At 42.8% G+C, this 26,877-nt stretch overlaps 1 protein-coding gene across 5 annotated transcripts in view; it reads left to right on the top strand.

Annotated features, from left to right (window-relative positions):
* The window catches only part of LOC128689820 (kinetochore protein Spc25), an 80,548-nt gene that overhangs the window by 32,445 nt on the left and 21,226 nt on the right, over positions 1-26,877 (top strand). For all 5 annotated transcript variants that reach the window (XM_070087673.1, XM_070087669.1, XM_070087672.1 and 2 more), the window contains exon 4: positions 12,745-12,843. In XM_070087673.1, coding sequence (XP_069943774.1) covers positions 12,745-12,843 — 99 coding nt within the window. The remainder of the gene's footprint in view (positions 1-12,744; positions 12,844-26,877) is intronic.

Raw genomic sequence — 26,877 nt, 5'->3', positions numbered from 1 at the left:
AATAAAAAAGTAAAATATGTACACATATAGTACACTCATTACTTACCTTAAAATATTTGTAGTCTTAATCTAGGGTGAGATGAGTAGCATTTATTGTAAGAAATCAAGTGTGGTATGCATGGTAGCCAGCCAGGCTGCCATATCAGGCCAACCCACCCACACATAATGTTCTATGACATTTAAGTGTCCCAGAGCGATAAAATTCATATGCAGGTCACTCATTAGTTGCCTTAACCCTTTGACTGTTTCGGCCGTATATATACGTCTTACGAGCCAGTGTTTCGGATGTACGTATATGTACTCAATAATTCTAGCGCCTTCAAATCAAGCAGGAGAAAGCTGGTAGGCTCACATGTGAGAGAATGAGTCTGTCTGGTCAGTGTGCACTGTATAAAAAAAATCTGCAGCACGCAGTACATAATGAAAGGGAAAAAAACTCCAACTGTGTTTTTGGATTAAAATGCCAAATTTGAAGTTTATTTTCCTATAGTATTTATGGTTGTATTATCGTTTTCTTGGTCCCATTTGATAGAATGGAAAACATATTACAGAAATAGAGATGATTTTGATTAGTTTCACGATGAAAATGACCTTGAAATTGAGCTTAAAGTAGCGGAAATGTTTGATTTTTACCAATGTTCAAAAGTAAGCATGTCACACCACACATCCAATACACGTCAACTGGGGAGTCTAATATTCTTTCAGTAGTGCACTGATATTATTTATACCATTTTTACAATAATGCAGTAGTCTGCATAACAGTAAATCTTCTATTTTTTGTGTGAATAAAAATCAAAATAGAAAGCAAGAGTAATATAAGAAAGGCCTGGAGACATGACTAATGAACAGAGGGTATGTTATTTTAGTGCCAAGAATGCATTGTTTATTCTGGACCCTATTTTGAAATTGGCATCTTTATTTAACTTGTGTGAAATTGGCCAAATTGACAATTTCTGACCACTGTATTGGGTAGTTGAAATTGGTAAATGGGCGGTTTCTTGTACTCAGTTGATAGAAAAAATGGAGTTTTAAAGAAATAGTTATGAGTTTGGTCAACTAGAACAATGGAATTGGCCGATATATACGCGTATATATCGCTGAGATTGCAAACTTCGTGGGAGCGTAATTCTGTAAGTTTTCGATCAAATTTTGTACGTTTGGTGCCATTACCATTGGGAAAAGATTCTCTATCATTTCATAAGAAAAATATTTTTTTTTTTTTTTCCAAAAAATTTTTTGACACCAGGAGACACTTCAGGATTTGGGGTTGTGACAGTCAAAGGGTTAAAATATTTGTAGTCTTAATGTAGGGTCAAAGGTAAGTAAATGAGATAAAACGAGTAAATGAGAGAGAGAGAGAAAATGAGTACAAAAGAGAGGACACTCACGGAGTTATGTAAACAAACCAGGTGAACGCCAGTTTTGTAAACAAACCAAGCAAACATGCCTGGTTTATGTATAAGTTGCATTGTGTACAATTTGTCTCTACATTGATATGGAAGAATAAATAAAGAGGAACACTCCCATTCTCGTGTAACACCATTTTTTAGAAGAAATGACGCTCTGAGTGAAGGCATACAAAAGGAATAATTTTCTACAGTTACCCCCAGTAACACATTTTCTCTTATGTTGGACTAGAGAAAACGTTATTCTTGCCATCACTTGTACAACTCTTCTGGCTACCACATCTCATATTTATGTTTATTTATTCTACTGTATGATGTATTTATCATCTTTATATGTTATGTATCATGTTTGTTATATAATTTTGAAAAGATATCATAGATGGATTAATGAAAATGTGTATATTAATGTAATATACGACATTTAATGAGATTCGGTGATTATTATTATCATTACTAATATGGCATCTCGAGACATTAGACACTGATTTTAATGTGTACCTGTATGCCAGCACAGTGTGTAAGTTTATTTAGGCACAGATATACATAAGTATAATTATCAGAGTATATATAAAATGTACATGTTTATAGAGGGGCCACAGATATATCAGAACACTTTCTAGTTGTAGCTACAGTGAGAGTAAAAGGTAGATGGGATACAAAGAAAATAGAAGCAGCAAGTAAGAGAAAGGTGAAGGTATATCAACTAAAAGAGGAGGCAGGTAGGGTAAGATATAAACAACTATTGGAGGATAGATGGGCTAGTGAGAGTATACGCAATGGGATTGAAGATGTATGGGGTAGGTTTAACCCTTAAACTGTCCAAACGTAGATCTGCATCCACGTGCAGGGGGGCTCCGAACGTAGACCTACGTTTTTTTTACATGCTTTCAAATGGGGAAAATCAAGGTCGGAGCGCTATGCACATGAATGTAGATCTGCATTTGGACAGTTTAACCCTTTGGGGGTCGGCAGGTCTTCTCAGAGACTTGTTCTCAGGGTCGGCCGAATTTAAAAAAAAAAAGAAAAAAAAATATTTTTTCTTATGAAAAGATAGAGAATCTTTTCCCGATCATAATGACACCAAAAGTATGAAATTTGATGGAAAACTTACGGAAATATGCTCTTGCGAAGTTAGCGGTCTCGACGATGTTTACGCATCGGCGATATTGCCCACTTTGAGCCCTATTTTCGGCCAATTCCAGTGTACTAGTCGACAAAAATCATAACTATTTCACTAGAACTCCATTTTTTCTATCGAATGAGTACAAGAAATCACCCATTTACTGATCTCAACTATCCAATACAGTGGTCAGAATTTAGCAATTTTGCCAATTTCACACAAATTTCAAAAGATGCCAATTTCCGAATAGAGTCCAGAATAAACAAGAAAGACATTCCTGGCACTAAAATAACATTTCCTCTGTTCATTAGTCACGTTCCCACCCCCCTCTTACATTCTTTTGCTTTCTACATTGAATTTTTATTCTCACAAACAAATAGAAGATTTACTGTTATGCAGACTACTGCATTAGTGTAGAAATAGTATAAATAATATCAGTGCACTTGTGAAAGAATATTAGACTCACCAGTTGACGTGTATTGGATGCTTGGCATGATTTGTTTACTTTTGATCTTTGGTAAAAATCGAACATTTCTGCTACTTTGAGCTCAATTTCAAGGTACTTTTCATTGTAAAATCAGTCAAAATCATCTCAATTTCTGTAATATGTCTTCCATTCTATAAAATGAGACTAGGAAAACTAGAATACAACAATAAATACCATACGAAAATACAGTGCAAAGTCGCTGTTTTAATCCAAAAACACGGTCAAAGTTTTTTTTTCTCATTACGCACTGTGAGCTGCAGGATTTTTTTTATACTGTGCACACTGACCACCTAGACCCATTCTTTCATATGTAGGCCTACCAGCTTTCTCTCACTAGATTTGACGGCGCTAGAATTTATGCATACTAGTACGTCAAAAACCGCTGCTCGTAAGCTCTACTAGTACATCCGAAACCCCGAAAGGGTTAAGGGTTAAGAATGTAGTGTTAGAGTCTTCAGCAGAAGTTTGTGGCTACAGGAAAGTGGGTTTGGGAGGGAAGAAGAGCAGTGGGTGGGGTGATGATGTAAAGAGAGTAGTAAGGGAGAAAAAGTTACCATATGAGAGGCTTTTACAAAGTAGAAGTGATGCAAGGAGGGAAGAGTATATGGAGAGAAAAAAAGAGCGGTTAAGAGAGTGGTGAAGCAATGTAGTAGTAAGGGAGAAAAAGTTACCATATGAGAGGCTTTTACAAAGTAGAAGTGATGCAAGGAGGGAAGAGTATATGGAGAGAAAAAAAGAGCAGTTAAGAGAGTGGTGAAGCAATGTAAGAAGAGAGCAAATGAGAGAGTGGGTGAGATGTTACCAACAAATTTTGTTGAAAATAAAAAGTTTTGGAGTGAGATTAATAAGTTGAGGAAGCCTAGGGAACAAATGAATTTGACAGTTAAAAATAGGAGAGGAGAGTTATTAAAGTGAGAGAGTAATTGTGGTAGGGGACCTGAATGCTAAAGTACGAGAAACTTTTAGAGAGGGTGTGGTAGGTAAGTTTGGGGTGCCAGGTGTAAACGAAAATGGGAGCCCTTTGATTGAACTTTGTATAGAAAGGGGTTTAGTTATAGGTAATACATATTTTTAGAAAAAGAGGATAAATAAGTATACAAGATATGATGTAGGGCGAAATGATAGTAGTTTGTTGGATTATGTATTGGTAGATAAAAGACTGTTGAGTAGACTTCAGGATGTACATGTTTATAGAGGGGCCACAGATATATCAGATCACTTCCTAGTTGTAGCTACACTGAGAGTAAAAGGTAGATGGGATACAAGGAGAAGAGAAGCATCAGGGAAGAGAGAGGTGAAGGTTTATAAACTAAAAGAGGAGGCAGTTAGGGTAAGATATAAACAGCTATTGGAGGATAGATGGGCTAATGAGAGCATAGGCAATGGGGTCGAAGAGGAATGGGGTAGGTTTAAAAATGTAGTGTTAGAGTGTTCAGCAGAAGTTTGTGGTTACAGGAAAGTGGGTGCGGGAGGGAAGAGGAGCGATTGGTGGAATGATGATGTAAAGAGAGTAGTAAGGGAGAAAAAGTCAGCATATGAGAAGTTTTTACAAAGTAGAAGTGATGCAAGGAGGGAAGAGTATATGGAGAAAAAGAGAGAGGTTAAGAGAGTGGTGAAGCAATGTAAAAAGAGAGCAAATGAGAGAGTGGGTGAGATGTTATCAACAGATTTTGTTGAAAATAAGAAAAAGTTTTGGAGTGAGATAAACAAGTTAAGGAAGCCTAGAGAACAAATGGATTTGTCAGTTAAAAATAGGAGAGGAGAGTTATTAAATGGAGAGTTAGAGGTATTGGGAAGATGGAGGGAATATTTTGAGGAATTGTTAAATGTTGATGAAGATAGGGAAGCTGTGATTTCGTGTATAGGGCAAGGAGGAATAACATCTTGTAGGAGTGAGGAAGAGCCAGTTGTGAGTGTGGGGGAAGTTGGTGAGGCAGTAGGTAAAATGAAAGGGGGTAAGGCAGCCGGGATTGATGGAATAAAGATAGAAATGTTAAAAGCAGGTGGGGATATAGTTTTGGAGTGGTTGGTGCAATTATTTAATAAATGTATGGAAGAGGGTAAGGTACCTAGGGATTGGCAGAGAGCATGCATAGTTCCTTTGTATAAAGGCAAAGGGGACAAAAGAGAGTGCAAAAATTATAGGGGGATAAGTCTGTTGAGTATACCTGGTAAAGTGTATGGTAGAGGTATTATTGAAAAAATTAAGAGTAAGATGGAGAATAGGATAGCAGATGAACAAGGAGGCTTTAGGAAAGGTAGGGGGTGTGTGGACCAGGTGTTTGCAGTGAAACATATGAAGATAAGGCTAAAGAGGTCTTTGTGGCATTTATGGATTTGGAAAAGGCATATGACAGGGTTGATAGGGGGGCAATGTGGCAGATGTTGCAGGTGTATGGTGTGGGAGGTAGGTTACTGAAAGCAGTGAAGAGTTTTTACGAGGATAGTGAGGCTCAAGTTAGAGTATGTAGGAAAGAGGGAAATTATTTCCCAGTAAAAGTAGGCCTTAGACAAGGATGTGTGATGTCACCTTGGTTGTTTAATATATTTATAGATGGGGTTGTAAGAGAAGTAAATGCGAGGGTCTTGGCAAGAGGCGTGGAGTTAAAAGATAAAGAATCACACATAAAGTGGGAGTTGTCACAGTTGCTCTTTGCTGATGACACTGTGCTCTTGGGAGATTCTGAAGAGAAGTTGCAGAGATTGGTGGATGAATTTGGTAGGGTGTGCAAAAGAAGAAAATTAAAAGTGAATACAGGAAAGAGTAAGGTAATGAGGATAACAAAAAGATTAGGTGATGAAAGATTGGATATCAGATTGGAGGGAGAGAGTATGGAGGAGGTGAATGTATTCAGATATTTGGGAGTGGACGTGTCAGCGGATGGGTCTATGAAAGATGAGGTGAATCATAGAATTGATGAGGGGAAAAGGGTGAGTGGTGCACTTAGGAGTCTGTGGAGACAAAGAACTTTGTCCTTGGAGGCAAAGAGGGGAATGTATGAGAGTATAGTTTTACCAACGCTCTTATATGGGTGTGAAGCATGGGTGATGAATGTTGCAGCGAGGAGAAGGCTGGAGGCAGTGGAGATGTCATGTCTGAGGGCAATGTGTGGAGTGAATATACTGCAGAGAATTCGTAGTTTGGAAGTTAGGAGGAGGTGCGGGATTACCAAAACTGTTGTCCAGAGGGCTGAGGAAGGGTTGTTGAGGTGGTTCTGACATGTAGAGAGAATGGAGCGAAACAGAGTAACTTCAAGAGTGTATCAGTCTGTAGTGGAAGGAAGGCGGGGTAGGGGTCGGCCTCGGAAAGGTTGGAGGGAGGGGGTAAAGGAGGTTTTGTGTGCGAGGGGCTTGGATTTCCAGCAGGCATGCGTGAGCGTGTTTGATAGGAGTGAATGGAGACAAATGGTTTTTAATACTTGACGTGCTGTTGGAGTGTGAGCAAAGTAACATTTATGAAGGGATTCAGGGAAACCGGCAGGCCGGACTTGAGTCCTGGAGATGGGAAGTACAGTGCCTGCACTCTGAAGGAGGGGTGTTAATGTTGCAGTTTAAAAACTGTAGTGTAAAGCACCCTTCTGGCAAGACAGTGATGGAGTGAATGATGGTGAAAGTTTTTCTTTTTCGGGCCACCCTGCCTTGGTGGGAATCGGCCAGTGTGATAAAAAAAAAAAATAATATTAGAGGTATTGGTAAGATGGGGGAATATTTTGAGGAATTGTTAAATGTTGATAAAGATAGGGAAGCTGTGATTTTGTCTATAGGGCAAGGAGGAATAACATCTTGTAGGAGTGAGGAAGAGCCAGTTGTGAGTATGGGGGAAGTTCATGAGGCAGTGGGTAGAAAGAAAGGGGGTAAGGCAGCTGGGATTGATAGGATAAAGATAGAAATGTTAAAAGCAGGTGGGGATATAGTTTTGGAGTGGTTGGTGCTATTATTTAATAAATGTAGTGAAGAGGGTAAGGTACCAGGGATTGGAAGAGAGCATGCATAGTTGTTTTGTATGAAGGTAAAAGGGATAAAAGAGAGTGCAAAAATTATAGGGGAATAAGTCTGTTGAGTATACCTGGTAAAGTGTATGGTAGTTATTATTGAGAAGTAAGAGTAAGACGGAGAGTAGGATAGCAGATGAACAAGGAGGCTTTAGGAAAGGTAGGGGGTGTGTAGACCAAGTGTTTACAGTGAAACATATAGGTGAACAGTATTTAGATAAAGGTAAAGAGGTTTTTGTGGCATTTATGGATTTGGAAAAGGCATATGGCAGGGTGGATAGGGGGGGCAATGTGGCAGATGTTGCAGGTGTATGTATGTATGTGGATAGTGAGGCTCACATTAAAGTATGTAGGAGAGAGGGAGATTATTTCCCAGTAAAAGTAGGCCTTAGACAAGGATGTGTGATGTCATCATGGTTATTCAGTATATTTATAGATGGGGTTGTAAGAGAAGTGAATACAAGGGTTTTGGCAAGAGGTGTGTAGGTAAAAGTTAAAGAAGCGAACACAAAGTGGGAGTTGTCTCAGTTGCTCTTTGCTGATGACATTGTGCTTTTGGAAGATTCTGAAGAGAAGTTACAGAGGTTGGTGGATGAATTTGGTAGGGTATGTAAAAGAAGAAAATTAGAAGTGAATATAGGAAAGAGTAAAGTGATGAGGATAAAAAGATTAGTTGGTGAAAGATTGGGTATTAGATTGGAGGGAGAGAGTATGGAGGAGGTGAATGTTTTCAGATATTAAGGAGTGGACGTGTCAGCAGATGGGTCTATGAAGGATGAGGTGAATCATAGAATTGATGAGGGGAAAAAGGGTGAGTGGTGCACTTCGGATTCTGTGGAGACAAAGAACTTTGTCCTTGGAGGCAAAGAAGGGAATGTATAAATAAGAAAAAAAAGCACAATACCGTGACTGGAACGATACACAAATAACCCGCACATAAAAGAGAGAAGCTTATGACGACGTTTCAGTCCGACTTGGACCATTTACAAAGTCACACTAACGAGAAGTGGAGCAGGACAGCATGTGTCTTAATTTCATCTTGTCGGTATTATATACCATTCTTGTACTACTACTGCTACTACCACCACATCTTCCTGCCTATATATAGCCATCCTGCTCCACTTCTGGTTAGTGTAACTTTTTAAATGGTCCAAGTCGGACAGAAACGTCGTTGTAAGCTTCTCTCTTTTATGTGCGGGTTATTTGTGTAAGGGAATGTATGAAAGTATAATTATTCCAACACTCTTGTATGGGTGTGAAGCATGGGTGATGAATGTGATGAATCAAACAGTTACTGTAATTACTACACTGCAGAACAATCAAAGGCACTTCTCAGTGCCAACAACAACATAACTATCTTTAACTACAATATCAGATCTTTAAGCAAGCATTACGATGACCTCATAGCATTACTAAATTCCTTACATGCCAATATGTCCATCATTACACTAACTGAAACCTGGCTAAAGCCTGATAGTACAGATGTCTATGCCATTCCTGGTTACACAGCCATACACAACTGTAGGCCAGACCAACAAGGGGGTGGCACAGCCATATACTACTCAGACCAACTAGAAAATATCACTAATACTTGCACAAGGGATGAACATGGGGAATATATAATAGCTAAATTCAAATCCAAATACCTACAAAAACCTCTCACATTGATAAACATCTACAGAGTTCCACAGTCAAACATTAGCCAATTTAGTCAAAACCTAGGAAGTATGATAACTGATGCACGCATGAACAAAGATCACTTACTACTCTCAGGTGACTTCAATATAAATCTCCTGCAAGACCAGGACCCACACGTTACTGAATTCACAAACACAATGAGTAACTGCATGTTACTACCAACAGTAACAAAACCTACAAGAGTTACAGAGACTAGTGTTTCCCTACTTGACCACATCTGGACCAACACCATATCCCCTTTAAAATCAGGCATAATTACAGATAATACCACAGACCACTACCCTACTTTCCTCATAACAACTCTTGGTAAACTACCCCAAGACACTACTAAAGTCACCTTCAGACTTCACAATGAGGCAGCCATTAATAACTTCACAACAGCAGTAGCAAACATTGATTGACACACTGAGCTAGAAATCTATACAGATATTGACAAATGTATAAATAATTTTCTAAAAAAGACCCAATACCTCTATAACAAGCACTGCCCTAAAAAAACTAAACAGATGACAGCTAAGAGACTGAACAGTCCCTGGCTAACACCCAGCATTCTCAAATCCATAAATACAAAACACCAATATGAAAAACAGTACAGAATGGGTCACATAACCAGAGACCAAACAAAACGTTACTCGTCAGTCCTAACCAGCCTGATAAGAAGGGCAAAAAAATTGTATTATGAGAACAGATTATCCAACTTACGAGGTGATATAAAAAAGACCTGGAAAACCCTATCAGAAATTCTGGGAACAAAAAAGATATCACGAAATAGCGAAATAAAATTAGCAAAATCAGATGAACCCCAACTCCCACCAACAGAAACAGCAAACAGACTCAATGATTTCTTCTCCACTATAGGACAAAACCTTGCCAATAAAATCCCAAGCTCAGATACCCCACCAAATGACTACCTCACCGGCAACTACCCGAACACACTGTTCCTAGCTCCGACTAACCCATACGAAGTCTCCCTTATTATCAACGCACTAAAAAACAAGGCAGGAGATTTAAATACCTTACCACCCTTTATATACAAAAAAGTGTCACAAGTGCTATCACCAATCATTGCAACACTCTTTAACAGATCCATTGAATCCTCCACCTTCCCTACAGTACTCAAAATAGCAAGGGTCACCCCGATCCACAAAGGAGGAGACCAAACAGAGTTGAATAACTATAGGCCAATATCCAACTTACACCCTCTCTCAAAAATCTTCGAAAAATTAATTCATAAACGAATCTACTCCTACCTTATCTCCCAAAACATACTCAACCCCTGCCAATTTGGATTCAGGCCTAATAAAAATACTAATGATGCTATTATACACCTAGAACATATATACACTGCAATAGAGAAAAAAGAAGTCCCACTGGGGATCTTCATTGACTTACGTAAAGCTTTTGATACAGTTGACCATGACTTGCTCCACGTAAAATTGTCACACTATGGTATAAGAGGGCACTCCCTCAACTACCTCAAGTCATACCTCAGCAACAGAAGCCAATATGTGTATGCAAATGGGGCAAACTCTTCTGCGCAACCAATTACAGTTGGTGTCCCACAGGGAAGTGTCCTTGGCCCTCTTCTCTTTCTCCTATACATAAATGACCTTCCAAATGCTTCGCAATTACTCAAACCCACACTATTTGCAGATGACACTACATACGTCTTCTCTCACCCGAGCCCAGTCACACTAGCCAATACTGTAAATACCGAATTACAGAAAATATCTACCTGGATGAGGACTAACAAACTTACACTAAACATTGACAAAACCTACTTCATTCAGTTTGGTAACAGAGCTACAGATGTCCCTCTTAACATAATGATAAACGGATCACCTATCACAAAGCTAACAGAGGGAAAATTCTTAGGAATCCACCTTGATAATAGACTCAAATTTCATACACATATACAACAAATTTCTAAGAAAATTTCCAAGACTGTAGGCATACTATCGAAGATACGGTACTATGTTCCACAGTCAGCCCTCCTGGCCCTATATCACTCTCTTATTTACCCCTATCTCACCTATGGAATTTGTGCATGGGGCTCAACAACAATTAACCATCTCAGACCACTAATTACCCAACAAAAGGCTGCAGTTAGAATGATAACAAATTCTCACTACAGGCAGCACACTCCACCAATATTCAATACACTAAACCTACTCACCATACAAAACATCCATACTTATTACTGCACCTATTACATACATAGAACACTTAACTCTGATATTAACCCTCCCCTCAAACATCTCCTTGCCAACCTCAACAGAACACATGACCATAACACAAGGCACAGATCACTCTTTGATGTTCCTCGTGTCCATCTCACACTATGCAAAAACTCAATGCACATAAAAGGCCCTAAAATCTGGAATTCATTACCTGTAAATATAAAAGAAACACTACCTGTTTATAAATTCAAGTCTCTTCTCAAAGATCACTTACTCACCCAAAACCAAATAAATACTGAATAACTGAACCTTATAAATTGTATATCTTAAATGTTTCTCACAATTATATCACATAAATGTTAAACCTAAAACCGAATCTAACTTTATTATTTTTTAAATACACTACCTAACAGAATACTTCATACGACTGAATGTACAACAATGCATGCAACCATATGACCTGTCTTTGTAATACTCACTTGTGCTTTATAGTAATCTGTTTACATTAATGTTTTATCACTGATTTCATCATTGCTTAGTTAATCTTAAGTTAATTTTAAGCCAGCCCGTAATGCTATGCATAGTATAAGTGGCTTTGGCATGCTGCTCTTATCTGTATTTTTTTGTACCTCTGTATGTGTGCTCAAATTGTTAATAAATAAATAAATAAATAAAAAAAGAAGGAGGCTGGAGGCAGTGGAGATGTCATGTCTGAGGGCAATGTGTGGTGTGAATATAATGCAGAGAATTCATAATTTGGAAATTAGGAGAGGGTGTGGGATTACTGAAACTATTATTCAGAGGGCTGTGGAGGCGTTGTTGAGGTGATTCGGACATGTAGAGAGAATGGAACAAAACAGAATGACTTCGAGAGTGCATAAATCTGTAGTGGAGGGAAGGCGGGGTAGGGGTTGGCCTAGGAAGGGTTGGAGGGAGGGGGTAAAGGAGGTTTTGTGTACGAGGGGCTTGGACTTCCAGCAAGCATGCGTGAGCGTATTTGATAGGAGTGAATGGAAACAAATGGTTTTTAGGAGTTGATGTGCTGTTGGAGTGTGAGCAAAGTAACATTTATGAAGGGATTCAGGGAAACCGGCAGATCGGACTGGAGTCCTGGAGATGGGAAGTACAGTGTCTGCACTCTGAAGGAGGGGTGTTAATGTTGCAGTTTTATAACTGTAGTGTAAAGCACCCCTCTGGCAAGACAGTGATGGAGCGAATGATGTTGAAAGTTTTTCTTTTTCAGGCCTTGTGGGAATCAGGTGATGTGTTAATAATAATAATAATAATAATAATAAAATACTAGAAAATAACCTTTAGAAACACTCAAAATTTTGGAGTTTCCAGACATAATGGAGAGACGTGGTGCTTACTGAGCTCACGGAGAATGTAAGCAAGTCAGATGGGGCACGGTGACCATATTAGAAAGTCAGGTGGGGGGAGCCATATAGCAAGTTTTGGTCATAATTTGAAATGTCCATATTAGCGGAACACCGTAAAGCAGGGCCCTACTGTATTAAGTGAGCAATATAGATGGGCCTAAAAATTGCATATACAGTACACACATTACTTAAAATATTTTTGTCGTTAGCTCATAGTGATTAGCGAATATACCTATTATAGGAAGTCTGAATAAGTGAGGAATGGGTATAATTGAAAAACCGCTGTATATATTAGCGAAACACTGTCAAGTGAAGCACTGTAAAGCGGGGTCTTCCTATAGAGACAAAGTCTTCAAGCACAGTTATAATAACCATGTGATCTCCTTTATTAATTTGTTTCTCATATTTGTTATTAATATGTATACAATGCTTTATTAATAAATGCATTAACCAAAAAAGTAATTAATAAATGATTTTCTCAGACCAAGGAAATGGAGGAACACAAGGAGAAGTTACAAGAACTTGAGAAGAGAGTGAACCAGAAGATGACACTAGTAGAGAACACTGAGAAGAACAACCAGGTAAATATTGTTGCTTCTGATAGTATGTCCTCCACTGATAGTGACTTGTTCCACTGATAGTGACTTGTTCCACAGATAGTGACTTGTTCCACTGATAGTGACTTGTTCCACTGATAGTGGCTTGTTCCACTGATAGTGACTTTTTTCACTGATAATTGCATTCATTCATTAGAGGTTTGCCGGTACTTCCGGCCCGGGTCTTCTCCATATGGTGACCCGGCTGTGGCCCCCGGTTGGGGGTGTCATCATCATCTTCTTCTTTCTTCTGTCTTCTTTCTTGGGCCCTCCGGCTGGAGGGTAACATCTTCTTCTTTCTTGCGGCGACTCCCCGGAGGGGAGTGTCTTCTTGCTTCTCAACTTCATCAGCAGGCGTCACTTGGTCTTCATCAGCAGGCGTCCACTTGGGGTTCGTCGGCAGGCATCGCAAGGTCAAGGGTCTTCAGGCACTTGTTGCCCCGTCAAATGTAGGTAGTGTGGCATTGGTTCTAGGTGATTCAGACTTTTACCTAGAAAGCGGTACAGGCTCCATTGGATTTTTTTATTTTTTTTTTTTTTTTTTTTTTTTTTTTTTTTTTTTTTTTTTTTTTTTTTTTTTTTTTTAAGCGGGGGGGGGGAGAGGAGGTAGGGGAGTGAAAGAAGGAAGAGTAGGAGAGGTGATAGATGGAGAGTAGTGGCGACTCGTAGTTGTATGTGGCGGCGTCATCGAGGTGGTGGGTGGGCAGCCAGGATGGGGATGAGAGTTCCCAGGTCTTGGGTGGCGAGGTACACCAGCCGGGCTGCGGTGTCTTCTCGGTTCGGGTCCCCAGGCGCCATTGGGAAGTGCCTTCGTCGGAGTGGCACCGTCGCTGGACAGTCGAGGAGGTAGTGCACTAGTGGACCCGGGACCATCTGGTTGCAATGGCAGCAGCGCTCCTCTCGCACGCGGTCAATGAGTCTTCTGGCAGTAAGGTAGCCAAGTCGCAGCCGGTGGACCCCAACCTGCAACTTCCTGTCTAGCCTCCGCATGCTCGGCGGGGGCTCCCCACGGGTCGCCCTGTCATACCAGATCCGGCTCCGCGATGTGCCTGGCCCTGGTAGCGGGCGCCTGGCTGCATCAGCTGCCCACAGATCCACCTGCCTGCGGCTGATAGCAATGGTGGTCACTGGCTGGGCTTCAAGGGTTGCTGACTTCGCCGCGCGATCCGCCGCATCATTCCCAGCGAGGTCGATGTGGCTCGGTATCCAGTTGATTGTTGCTTGCTGTCCCTGCTCCTTAAGTGTCTGCAGGTCCTTCCTGATGGCAGTAATTAGCCGGATGTTGTCCCTGGGCTCCCTGTGCATGACGGCCTGGATCGCCGCTCTGGAGTCTACGTGAATGACTGGGGGTCGCCGATGATCCAGGAGTGCGTGTTGCTGGGCCCTCTGGATGGCATGGAGTTCTGCCTGGAGAATTGTGCAGTGATCTTGGAGACGCCATCCAGCCGTCAGAGTGGCATGGTGCACCCCGGCACCTGTGCGGCCAGCCTCTGGATCCCGGGAGCCATCGGCGTAATATACGGCGCACCCAGGGTGCTCTGCTGCTGCAATACTCACTGCAGCCCATTGCTGCAGCACGTGTTGTGGACAGTGACGCTTGCTAACTGGGAGGTCTTGGATGTGGATCACAACTGCTTCTGGTGCCCAGGGCGGGAGTACAGAGTACCCCGCCACAGGCCGGTCACAGCCCTTGTCGACTATAAGCGCCATGGGGAGGAGTTTGCTTGCTACATCAGCCGCTGACCACACCCACAGCCGGCCAGGAGACTCCCTGAGGTCTCCCTGTTGCCGTTCAAGGAGGTGTTGCAGCAGTCCCTCTCCACCGGGGAGTTGTACGTACTTGGCCACCCTCCTGGCTGCCACAAGGGCGATTCTGTCGCGTAGCGGCTGCAGTTGAGCCTCATGATTCAGGGGCACAGTGTTCGTCCACCTCGGCGCCCCCAACATGATCCGAGCTGCAGTATTTTGGACGACGTCGAGTCTTCGAAGGTGCGTTGGGCGGGCATGGACGAGGGTAAGTGCCCCATAGTCGATGAGAGAGCGCACCGCCTGCACATAGAATAATCGGAGAATGTCACGGCTGGCCCCCGACCTAGGGCTGGCGAGGGCCCGCATGGCGGTGACCCGTTGCATGGTCCGCTCTCTGACGTACTCCGCCTGATTCCGAAAGGAGAGCCGATTGTCGATGTGCACTCCCAGGTACAGGCAGCTACTGACCCAGTCGAGATTGACTCCGGACATCTGCAGTCTCCCCTCTGGCACATTGGCATGCAGGATCATGGCCTTGGATTTTTCTGCTGAGACCTTGAGGCCGAGACGACGGCAGGCGGTGGAGAGGAGGTTAAGGTCACGTTGGGCTCTATGCATCAAACCACATCTCTCGGTGATGATGAGGGCAAGATCATCAGCGTAGCTGAGCAGCTGGGTGCCTAAAGAGAATGGCAGCTGCACCAGCTCATGCATCAGGACATTGAAGAGAGCGGGGCTGAGGACCCCTCCCTGCGGGGTGCCGTTTTCAAGGGGCCTGAGGGTGGACACTTGTCCCTGGAAACGCACTCGTGCACACCTGCCCTGCAGGTATGAAGAGATCCAGGCAAGGAGCCTTCCCTTCACGCCCCTGCATGCTAGGAGGTCAAGGATGGCTGGTGCGCTGGCAAGCTCAAAGGCTTTCTCGAGGTCCAGGAAGACAACAATTTTGGGTCTCTTGTTTGACCCAATGCCTGCAAGGAGGGTGGTGATGCTCTCTGCTGTGCCCACTCCTCGTGTGAAGCCGTATATGTGACGGTGTTCCGGGCCAAGCTTCCACCGTAGTCGCTCAAGGATCATCCTCTCAGCCGTCTTGGACAGACAGCTGGTGAGAGAGATGGGCCTCATGCTTTCCGGGTCCCTGGGCTTGGGGATGGGCAGGATGATGGCCTCCTTCCACGCAGTGGGGAGTTGTCCAGCCCTCCAGGAGCAGTTGATGACCTCCAAGAGTGCATCATGTCCAGAGGGGCCCGCCCTTGCGATCATACTGTAGGTGATGCCATCCTGGCCGGGGGTGGTGTCGTGTGATGTCCTGAGGGCTGCCTTCAGCTCCCGGTCGCTGAAGTCTACATCGGTGTCATCATGTTCACAGCATGCAGCCTGTAGCCTGGCAGTCCTGTCTGGGAGGAGGACACCCTGGAGGTTCTGCACATCTTGTGGCAGGCGTGCTGTTGCTGCCCTGGAAGTGAAGAGGTCGACCAGCCTCTCTGCTTCACCAGCCGGGTCATGGTGAGCACGCGCTGTTCCTCTGCGTTTTCCGGTAGCTATACCTATTTTCGCCCAGATCTCAGACAGGGTAGTGGCATGGCCGAAGGAGGCACACCATTCGAACCACTTTGCCAGGCGGACTCTGTGGGAGATGTGGCGAGCGTGCCGCACCACCTCTCTCAGCAGCCGAAGGGTGTCAGCAGTAGGGTTGCGTCTGTGGAGCCTGCGGGCACAGTTGACACGGTGGTTCTGCTCCTTGACTGTCTCGTCGTAGAACCACCAGTCCCGCTTGATGGTACCTCCAGCCTTGGTAAGTGGGATGGCCACCTCAGCCGCATGGGTGACGGCAGCTTGGAGGTTCTGGGCAGCCGCATCAGGATTGTCAGAGAGGGAGGTCGTCTCCCACCATTGCTGTATGACATCCTGGAAGCACTGCCAGTCCGCCTTCTTGAAATTCCACCGTGGAGGCGGTGTGTATGGGATGTGCTGGGTGAGCGCCAGCGTGGTGACGATCGCGAAGTGGTCGCTGGTGAGAAGTGGGTGGAGTTCCCACCTCACTCCAGGCTGCAGTCTCCGAGAGAGGAGAGTGACATCCAGTCGGTTGCCGCCGTGGTGTGTCGGCTCCCCATTGTTGAGGAGGACGACGTCAGGAACATCATCGAGCACAGCCGCCAAGTGCCTGCCCGTCTCATTGGTATGGGAGACAGAGTGGAGAAGCTCATGATGGGCGTTGATGTCCCCCGCCACGAGCACGCCCTCGAGGCGAGATATGGACAGAGCTGCAACCTCCGAGAGGTCGAGAGTAAACCGTGTGCTCCGGTACTCATTGTAAATAGTCAGTGGTCCAGATGGCAGTCGCAGCATGGCAGCTTGCACCTCCACCCCTTCACAGCAGTTGATAGGGTCAGTGACGATTGAGTGGGGGATGCAATTCCGCACATAGATTGTGGTGCCCCTGGCGGGGGGCCCACCACGCTGCAGGTATGCAGAGAACCCAGGGATGCGTGGCTGTGGGGCGGGTGGGGGCTTGGCAAGGGTTTCTTGGAACAGAAACACATCTATCTCATCCTGGACTGCCGCCTGGATAGCTAGGTGGAGTTTCTGCCTTAGACCACAGATGTTCCACTGGAGAATTTTTAGGGACTGTCGGGCGACCCGTCGGACTCCATCTCCAACCGTTCGGCCACGGTTCTCCGGAACATCCGTGCGTGTTCTACCACTTCCTCGGGCGTGAAGACCTGGGTGAGGTGGTCTTTCAGGGCTGCTGAGTCGACCCTCTCCAGGAGAGCCATGCTGTACACGGAAGTCAGGAGCTCCTTGCAGACCTGCCTGTCCTGCATTGATGGGAGTAGCATGGATAGCACCTCTACCACAAGCTTGATTACGGTGACAATGTGAACCCGCGAGGTGCCCTCCCTCTGGGGGGACAGTGCTTCCTTGGCTGTGGCCTGTGGTTGTTGGCCCACTCCCGCGATCGTTGCCGCTGCTGACCCGCAGGTCACGCAGGTCTCCGCGGCTCTCTGTGCCATCTGACTGGGTGCCGCAGCCTGCTTCCTGCTGCATTCGGGTGGGGACTGACTCGGACGGGAAGTCCCTTGCTGGTGTCCTGTCTGGTGCTGAGTAGCTGCAGCTCCTTGAGCGGCGTCCCTGATCCGGGCTTGTTGTGTTCCTTTGTTCTGTTTCTGCTGAGGCTTCGAGACTTGCCCATGCCATTGTTCCCCTCGCGGTGCAACCGGTCTTCTCCGTTGCTCCCCCAGTGCTGGGAACTCTCTGCTGTAGGGTGTGGCCGCCGCAGAGGGGCCTGAGCTGGCTGCCGCGATTGGCCGGTGCTGATAGCTCCATGGGTTGGGGCGTGGAGAGGGGGCATTGGTCGATGTCCCCACCTGTTGCTGTTGGGCGTTTACCGAGTTGGGCTGGGCCGTCGCCGCAGGGGCCATCCGTTGTCACACCTGTTGCCACCGCTGTACCATGACAGGGCAGCCCTGGTTCCATGCGTGGTGTTTCTTGCCGCAGTTGGCGCACTTGGGTTCGGGGCGTGGGGTCTCAGGGGCGGGCTGCTTGAGCAATGCAATGCAATCCTTGGAGTCGTGCTGCTTGCTGCAGACTCCACACTTCTTCACATGTTGGCAGGTAGCCGCAAAATGGTTGAAGCCCTGGCAGTTGTAACATTGTAGCGGGCCCTCTACATATGGCCGGATCTTGAACCGCCCCCACACCCCCAGTGCAATGTGGGATGGTAGGGGCCCTCGGTGGTGGATCAACATATTCCGTGTTGGAATCTTGTTGGTCCCGGCGGTCAGCCTCTCTGCCTTGACAATGTTGGTTACATCGAGGAAGCGCTCTGCTGGTATGGGTACAGGGACGTGGAGCACAACCCCCTTGTGCATCTTTTCTTGAGCCAGGAGCTCCCTTATCCTCGGATTCTCTGCAGCCATTGCCTTCAGTCGATCGTATGTGTCCTCGTCGCGCGGCTTCGCCACGATCTCTCCCCTGAGCGTGATGTCGCAGCTGAGCTTGATGGAAGGCATGGTCGCCTCCAGGTTCTTCACCATGTCGTAGTGAGGGATAATGAACTTGTTGAAGGCCACAGTTGGTTGCCTTGCAGCACGGTTCTGAGGTCTTGAGCGCCCCTGTTCCATCTCGTTCTCCTCTGTTGCCTGTGAGGCTTCGTTTCCAGTGATAGTGACTCTTGTTTGAGTGATAGTAACTTGTTCCATTTATAGTGACTAGTTTCAGTGATAGTAACACTTGTTCCAGTGATAGTGACACTTGTTCCAATGATAGTGACACTTGTTCCACTGATAGTAACTTGTTCCAGTGATAGTGTGTGTGGGGTTTTGGGTATGATGGGTACATAAAAATTTATAATACAAGGAACCACAGAGGGATTGTACTCGTCTTTTGATTCAGATGGCTCGGAACCACTCGCAACCTCGCCCGAGAGTTCTGCCTTCGTAACTGGTTGTCTAAAGATTCACCAGGCTGTGTGAAAGGTATGCACATGCCTAAAGACTACACATGCTGCTGTTTCATATTTGATGCATGTAAGGTCTTGGCTGAAATATTGCCTGGTTGTGGGCAATCACCCATGTATCACGACCTTGAAATGTTGAGTCCTCTTCATCTGATGTCAACCTAGGTACTGTAGTACTGTAAGATGGCAGATGTAAGAGAGAATAGAATTTAGCTGGCTCATTTGTAAGGGAGCCTGTGACATTGTTGACATCACTGAGGCCAGTAACGATGATTTGAAGAGATGAGAAAAGATGATGCTGGAAGCCTTACTTCATTGTCTGCTTGGTGTCACCTGATGACTGTTATGGGTGAGCGACACAAGGCTAACACCCTCGTGGTACTTGCTACACCAGTTGATAAATGTGCATCTATGTATGACACAAAACATCCACAATGTTGGCAACAAGTGTTTCTGCGTCGGGTGACCAGCTGGCTAACCCGGCCACCTTGCACACGAGTTCACTCGTCAAGTTGCAGTCTTGTTTTCGACTGACGACTCTACTCGTATTAGCCCATAACAGTTCATGGCAGGAAGGATGTCTGGCATTAGTGTGCAGAAGAAAACTCTGCAATCTGCCCTACCAGCCTCTGCCAGCCTCCCCTCAATGGAGGTTCTGCTGACATATAGTTTACAGACATTAGTTGCTAGTACAGTGGACCCCCGGATTAAGACGTCATCGGAATAAGTAATAATCGGAATAAATAATGTTTTTGCATCAAAATGTTGGCTCGGTGAATGTCACTGAACTCTGTATAAGTCATTTGTGTCGGGGTCTGAGCGGCTCAGTGTATCATTGTTTACCAGCCAATAAGGACAATCCCACGTGTTCATACAATACATTTTGTATTATTCCATTCTTTTTAGTGCTTGTAACTGCTAAATAAGCCACCATGGGCCCAAAGAAAGCTTCTAGTGCCACCCAGCCCTTTGGTAAAGGGCTGAGAGAGAGAGGAGAATGTGCCTTTTCAGTTATTCTGCAATATATATGATACTAAAGCAGCAGGAGTCTATAAAGGCTATAGCGCCAGCCAGCGATAAAGTGTAGCATTAACTGTAGCAAATAAGTTGAGCGATTAATCAATAGAAAAAGGACAGCACAAAACTGACACCTCCATTGTTGTTGGAGGTATATAGGGCTACTGACTAACACTGCTGCTTCTACTGCCTCTTGCTGCCGCCTTCACCACCACTATGTAAGGCTTATCTTTCAGTGGCCCTTATACACCCAACAAACAACACACCACCACTCATGACAATCTTAATGCCATTTTTTATTCATTCTAGAGTATATATCATGTTTCTATGTTATTAATATTGTTTATTATGTCATATTAGATGAATTGTGCTAGATAAATAAGCCGCAGAGCTGATATTAGTGTCATATTGAAGGACTATCTTGTCCTGGAGTGACAAGAGGTCCAGTGACTCTCAAGCTGGTCCTAGTGGCATTAAAAAACAAAAAAGGGAAGTAACCCAGGATAAGGACTTGGTACCTGAAGTCTTTATGGAGTGGGATTCCCCTTCCAAACAGTTGTAAACTCCTCCATCCTCTCCCCTCCTCCCGTCTTCCATATATCACCATGTTTTCAATAAAGGTAAGTGTGATGATATTATTGTTTTATTCTTCATGTCACTGTTTTGTGTGTAGGTAAATGTATATTTCATGTGGAAAACATTTTTTAATTAATACTTTTGGGTGTCTGAAACTGATTAACCCTTTCAGGGTCCGTGCCGTAGATCTACGGCTTTATGTTGGGGGTTCAAACCGTAGATCTACGCCAAAATTCTAGCAGCGTCAAATTTAGCACAAGAAGGCTGGTAGGCCTACATCTGAGAGAATGGGTCTGGGTGGTCAGTGTGCACACTATAGAAAAAATCTGGACGCCTGCATGGCAGTGTGGAAACGCCGCCAAAGTAGCTTTGTTCATCGTGTCTGGCTGCAAGGAAGTTCTCACTCCCCACTCACTCTCCGGGCGAATTCTGACTCTCCTCTTCACAACTTACAGTTCTAAGACTTATGGAAGTGGAGCTGAAGAGGAATTCTATTGTTTTGAACCATATGGTACCATTGTTCCATATGGTACCATGTGGTACACTGGTGCCATGTCATACAATGGTATATGGTACAATGTGCCTTATGGTACATTGTACCATATGGTACACTGTACCATATGGTACATTGTACCATATGGTACATTGTACCATATAGTACAGGGTACAGGGACCCTAATGGAAATAAGTCTGTCTGACTTTTTTGGGTTATCCTAGGTTCCCCAAACATATGCTGCTAAGTATGATATTCTATGTAACTTTATTTGTGTATACCTAAATAAACTTACTTATGATGCCACATGCACTTGAGTAAGTTTATTCAGGTGTACAGAAATACAATTACATGGATTATTATACATAGCAGCATATGTATAAAATCCTAGGATAACCCAAAAAAAGTCAGGGTGACTTATTTCCATAGGGATCCTTGTATCTGCGCCATACAGTGTCTTGTACTGTATGGTACCCTGTATCATATGGTACCCTGTGCCATACGGCACCCTGCACAATATGGTTCCCTGCACCATATGTTTTCCTGTACTGCATGGTACCCTATACCATATAGTACAATGTACCATATGGTACCCTGTAACATATGATACCATGTACCATATGGTCAATAGGTGGTGTTGGTGGCACGAGACACCAGCCAAGACTGAGTGAGTGGCGACGCAAGCTAGCTACTGACTCAGCAGTTTCCAAGACAAAGCACTTTGTCATCTACCTCAAGGAACATGTCAAGTTCCTGTACATTTGTAAATATATAATAGAACATTACTAATATACAACATTTTTGCATCTTTTTGTTGTAAACAATTATTGTAAACAAAATAATGATGAAAATATGTGTGTTTATTGTGTTGAATACAACAGTACCATATGGTACAATGAACCATATGGTATCATTGTACTGTATGGTACAATGTACCATGTGGTACCATTGCACCATATGGTACCATTGTACCATATGGTACCATAAGGTATCATTGCACCATATGGTACCATTGCACCAGAAGGTGCCATTGTACCATATTCTACCATATGGTACTATTTATTTATTTATTTTATAATTTGAACATACAGAGGTACAAAAAAATACAGGTAAGAGCAGCATGCCAAAGCCACTTGTATGCATAGCATTACGGGCTGGCTTAAAATTAACTTAAGATTAACTAAGCAATGATGTTATCAGTGATAAAACATTATTGTAAACAGATAACAATAAAGCACAAATGAGTATTACAAAGACAGGTCATATGGTTACATGCATTGCTGTACATTCAGTAGAATGGAGTATTCTGTTAGGTAGTGTATTTAAAAAATAACAAAGTTAGATTGGGTCTTAGGTTTAACATTTATGTGATATAATTGTGAGAAACATTGTATCATATGGTACCATTGTATCATGTGCAATTGTACCATGTGCAATTGTACCATATGGTACAATTGTATTATATGGTACCATTGCACCCTATGGCACCATTGTACCATATGGTACTATATGGCACCGTTGTATTTAACACAATAACTGCGCTAATATTTTCATTTTGTTTACAAAAAACTTGTAAACAAGTTTTGTAAGCAATACAATGGACCCTCGACCAACGATATTAATCCGTTCCTGAGAGCTCATTGTTAGTCGAAACTATCGTTAGTCAAGTTAATTTTCCCCATAAGAAATAATGGTAATCAAATTAATCCGTTCCTGACACCTCAAAGTATTGAAAAAAAAAAAATTTTACCACATGAAATATTAATTTTAATACACACGCACAAACTGAAGAAGACATGTACAATTACATGACACTTACCTTTATTGAAGATCTGGTGATGATTGATGGGATGGGAGGAGGGGAGGGTGTGGATGGTGTTAGTGTTTAGAAGGGGAATCCCCTTCCATTAGGACTTGAGGTGTCAAGTCCTTTTCCGGGGTTACTTCCCTTCTTTTAATGCCACTAGGACCAGCTTGAGAGTCACTGGACCTCTGTCGCACAACGTATCTGTCCATAGAGCTTTGTACCTCCCGTTCCTTTATGATTTGTCTAAAATGGGCCATAACATTGTCATTGTAATAGTCACCAGCATGGCTTGCAATAGCTGTGTGAGGGTGATTTTCATCCATAAAGGTTTGCAGTTCAACCCACATTGCACACATTTCCTTAATCTTTGAAGTAGGCACAATGGATTCCACAACTGGCATAGGCTTCTCAGGGTTAGCCCCAAACCCTTCAAAATCTTTCTTAATTTCCATACTAATTCTCACCCTTTTTATCACAAGGATGGCACTAGAAGCTTTCTTGGGGCCCATGGTGACTTATTTTGCAGGTGCAATCACTGAAAATGCTGTGATAATATGAAATGTTCCGAATGTATGTTTGGATGCGACCACGGTGGCTGGCTTGTAAACACTGCGCAGGCCACACGTGGACGCGTCTAGAATGGAACAAATTGCGTTGGTCGAGTTTTTTAGCGCTAGTCGAGGCAAAAATTTTGCGTTAAAATGTATCGCTAGTCGGATTTAACATTACATGTATATGATGCCATCGTTGGTTGTGGGTCCACTGTATAATGATAAACAAATTAGTGCAGGTATTTTGTTGAATACAATGAGTGTACACTTATACAATACACATTATATTAGTCTCACAGGCCACAAATGTTACTGGAAAAAAAAGAAAAAAATTAGAAAAGAAAAGAAAAAATTATAAAAGGCATAAAATAAAAAAATGCGATTTTGCGAAGTCACTGATGTTGCCGCCACCCGGTCAACTTCCCACCGCTGTATCTCGGTAAGTACTGATCAGAATTTTTTCTTTGTTTTATTACCTTCACAAAAATATTATCTTTAATTCTGTAAGATTTTTTTTTTTTTTTTTTTTTTTTTTTTTAAATTTCTCGGACACTGGGGCACCCCTTCAGATTTTGGCCTTGGACCCTGAAAGGGTTAATTGGATTTCCATTATTTCTTATGGGGAAAGTTAATTCGGAATAAGTCAGATTCGGGATAAGTCGCTCTCTCTGGTACGAATTAATTTCGTAATCCAGGGGTCCACTATACTTGCGACTGGCTATAATCAAGGATTACTGTTTCCTTGAGTTTTAGATGAGGGCTGTAGGGAATAATGTCCTAACTATATTATGAAGTTTGAGGCAAATTATCTTGAATTTTTAATGGTCTGGGGAAACAGCAGTTCCCACAGACAAACACACAGTGTACAATTGAACAGAGACTTGTAAGGAGAGAAGTGGTCTTGTGAAGCTGCAGTAGCATATGTATCTGATCTATGATCCATTGGTAATTTTGATTGGTAATGGACATGTGAAGCTAAGCTGTTGTTTGTTGTACATATCCAATCTTCTTTTACATATGTCGGAATGAGTAAGAGATCATAGCCCCTTTTACAGGCAGCGTCTGCCCCAGGGGGCATCTCTTTTCCCCCAGAGGGTGTCACTTTCCCCATTTTGCATCACTTGCTGGGATTTGGAGAAAAATTCTCCACAGATAGTGACTGCCAGTGATAGTGACTTGTTCTAGTGATAGTGACTTGTTTCAATGACAGTGAGTTTTTCTTATGATAGTGACTGGTTCCAGTGATAGTGACATTTGTTCCAGTGATAGTGACACTTGTACCAGTGATTACTAAATTATACTACTTATAATACTATTATTTGCTTTTTGCTGCCTCACTATTATAAATCCTATTAATCATAAAATTCTTGATTACCTAATTTTTGTAATAATGTGAATTAGCGTTAGAATGTACCACTCCATAACCTGTGTCAATATAGAGTAGTCAATAAGAATTAGGATTAGTCTTCCCAAAATGCCTAGGCATGCCAGTGGCTTTCTTTTTACTTCATATTTTGTACTATGTAAACCACACAATGTAAATTTTGCAGAGAAATAAAAATTTTGAATAGTGACTTGTTTCACTGATAGTGACTCTTGTTTTAGTGATAGTGACTTTCCAGTGATGGTGACTCTTGTTTAAGTGATAATGACACTCCAGTAATAGTGACCTGTTCCAGTGATAGTGACTTGTTCAGCATTTAGTGTTGTTGAGTGCAGCTATAGCTAAGCATTTAGTGTTGTTGAGTGCAGTTATAGATCAGCATTTACAGTGTTTCTGAGTGCAGCTATAGCTAAGCATTTAGTGTTGTTGAGTGCAGTTATAGATCAGCATTTACAGTGTTTCTGAGTGCAGCTATAGCTAAGCATTTAGTGTTGTTGAGTGCAGCTATAGATTAGCATTTACATTGTTGAGTGCAGCTATAGATCAGCATTTACAGTGTTGTTGAGTGCAGCTATAGATCAGCATTTGAAGTGACAAAGGTTACCATTATTTTAGACTGGTGTAAATCTTACTAGTTTAAATATGTTTAAAGTTTGGGTTTCAGTTGATATATTGTAACCTGTTGTAATAATTGGTGATAACAGGAGGTTTCTGGTTTATTATTGATGGTATATGTGCTTTGTTTCTGGATTAATTTTTGAGCTTCATAATTATAGAGATAACCTTGGTTGACATAGATGGGGATGGAGACAGTGAGCTAGGATGGTTATCAGTGAGGTAATCTTTTACTTGGGCTGGACAGTTTGGGATTTTGTTAACTAGACCTGTTCTGGTAGTTGAACAAAAATAATTTAATTTATTTGTTCTCTTAATCATGGAGGGAAGGTTTATTAGGTTCATCTGGATATGGTGAACTTACTAGTTATGGTGATATGGCAAACTTACTAGTGCCGAAAATCTTTATGACCTTCGTGAGCGTTAAAGTACATCTCTTGGCTAGTCGTGATCCCTGCTCACAAACTTGCTCACAGGGTAGAAGAATTTAAATAATAAAACTACTGTTTTATATGAAATTATAGAAAATCTTTTTTCTGAAGATAATGGAACCAAAAGCTTGAAATTTGATGGAAAACTTATAGAATTACGCTCTTGCGAAGTTAGCAGTCTCAGCGATATTTATGCATTGGTGATTTCACCTAATTTGAGCCCTATTTTGGGCCAATTCCATTGTTCCAGTTGACAAAACTCATAGCTATTTCACTAGAACTCCTTTTATTCTATCAACTGAGTACAAGAAACTGCCAATTTACCTATTTCATCACCCAATAAAGTGATCAGAAATTAGTACAGTGGACCCTCAGGCAATAACATTAATCCATTCCAGAGAGCTTGTCTTCAACCAATTTTTTCGTTATCCGAATTAATTTTCCCTATAAGAAATAATGGAAATCCAATTAATCCGTTCCAGACACCCAAAAGTATTAAACAAAATATTTTTTTTACATGAAATATACATTTCCCTACACAAAAAACAATGAGACATGCTGAATAAACAATACTGAAATGATACTTAACTTTATTGATGACTTATTGATGAGTGATGAGATGGGAGGAGGGCAGAGGATGGAAGAGTTTATAATTGTTTGGAAGGGGAATCTCCTTCCATAAAGACTTTAGATAAGTCCTTTTCTAGGGTTACCTCCCTTCTTTGTTTTTTAACCCTTTCAGGGTCAGCAGGCCCTCTCCCAAACCTGTTCTCAGGGTCAGCAAATATTCGAAAAAAAAAAATAATTTTTTCTTATGAAAAGATAGTATTTTTTTTCTAAACTTAATAGGCTAAAAAAATTTTTTTGCCATCAATACTTACCGAGATATGGAGGCATGAAGTTGACAAAAAGTGAACCGCATATGGCAACATCGCCA

This window comes from Cherax quadricarinatus, chromosome 22 (assembly GCF_038502225.1).
Source record: "Cherax quadricarinatus isolate ZL_2023a chromosome 22, ASM3850222v1, whole genome shotgun sequence".
NCBI lineage: Eukaryota > Metazoa > Arthropoda > Malacostraca > Decapoda > Parastacidae > Cherax > Cherax quadricarinatus.
Note: the sequence above shows the minus strand (reverse complement) of the source record. Positions and strands in the feature narration are given on the sequence as shown.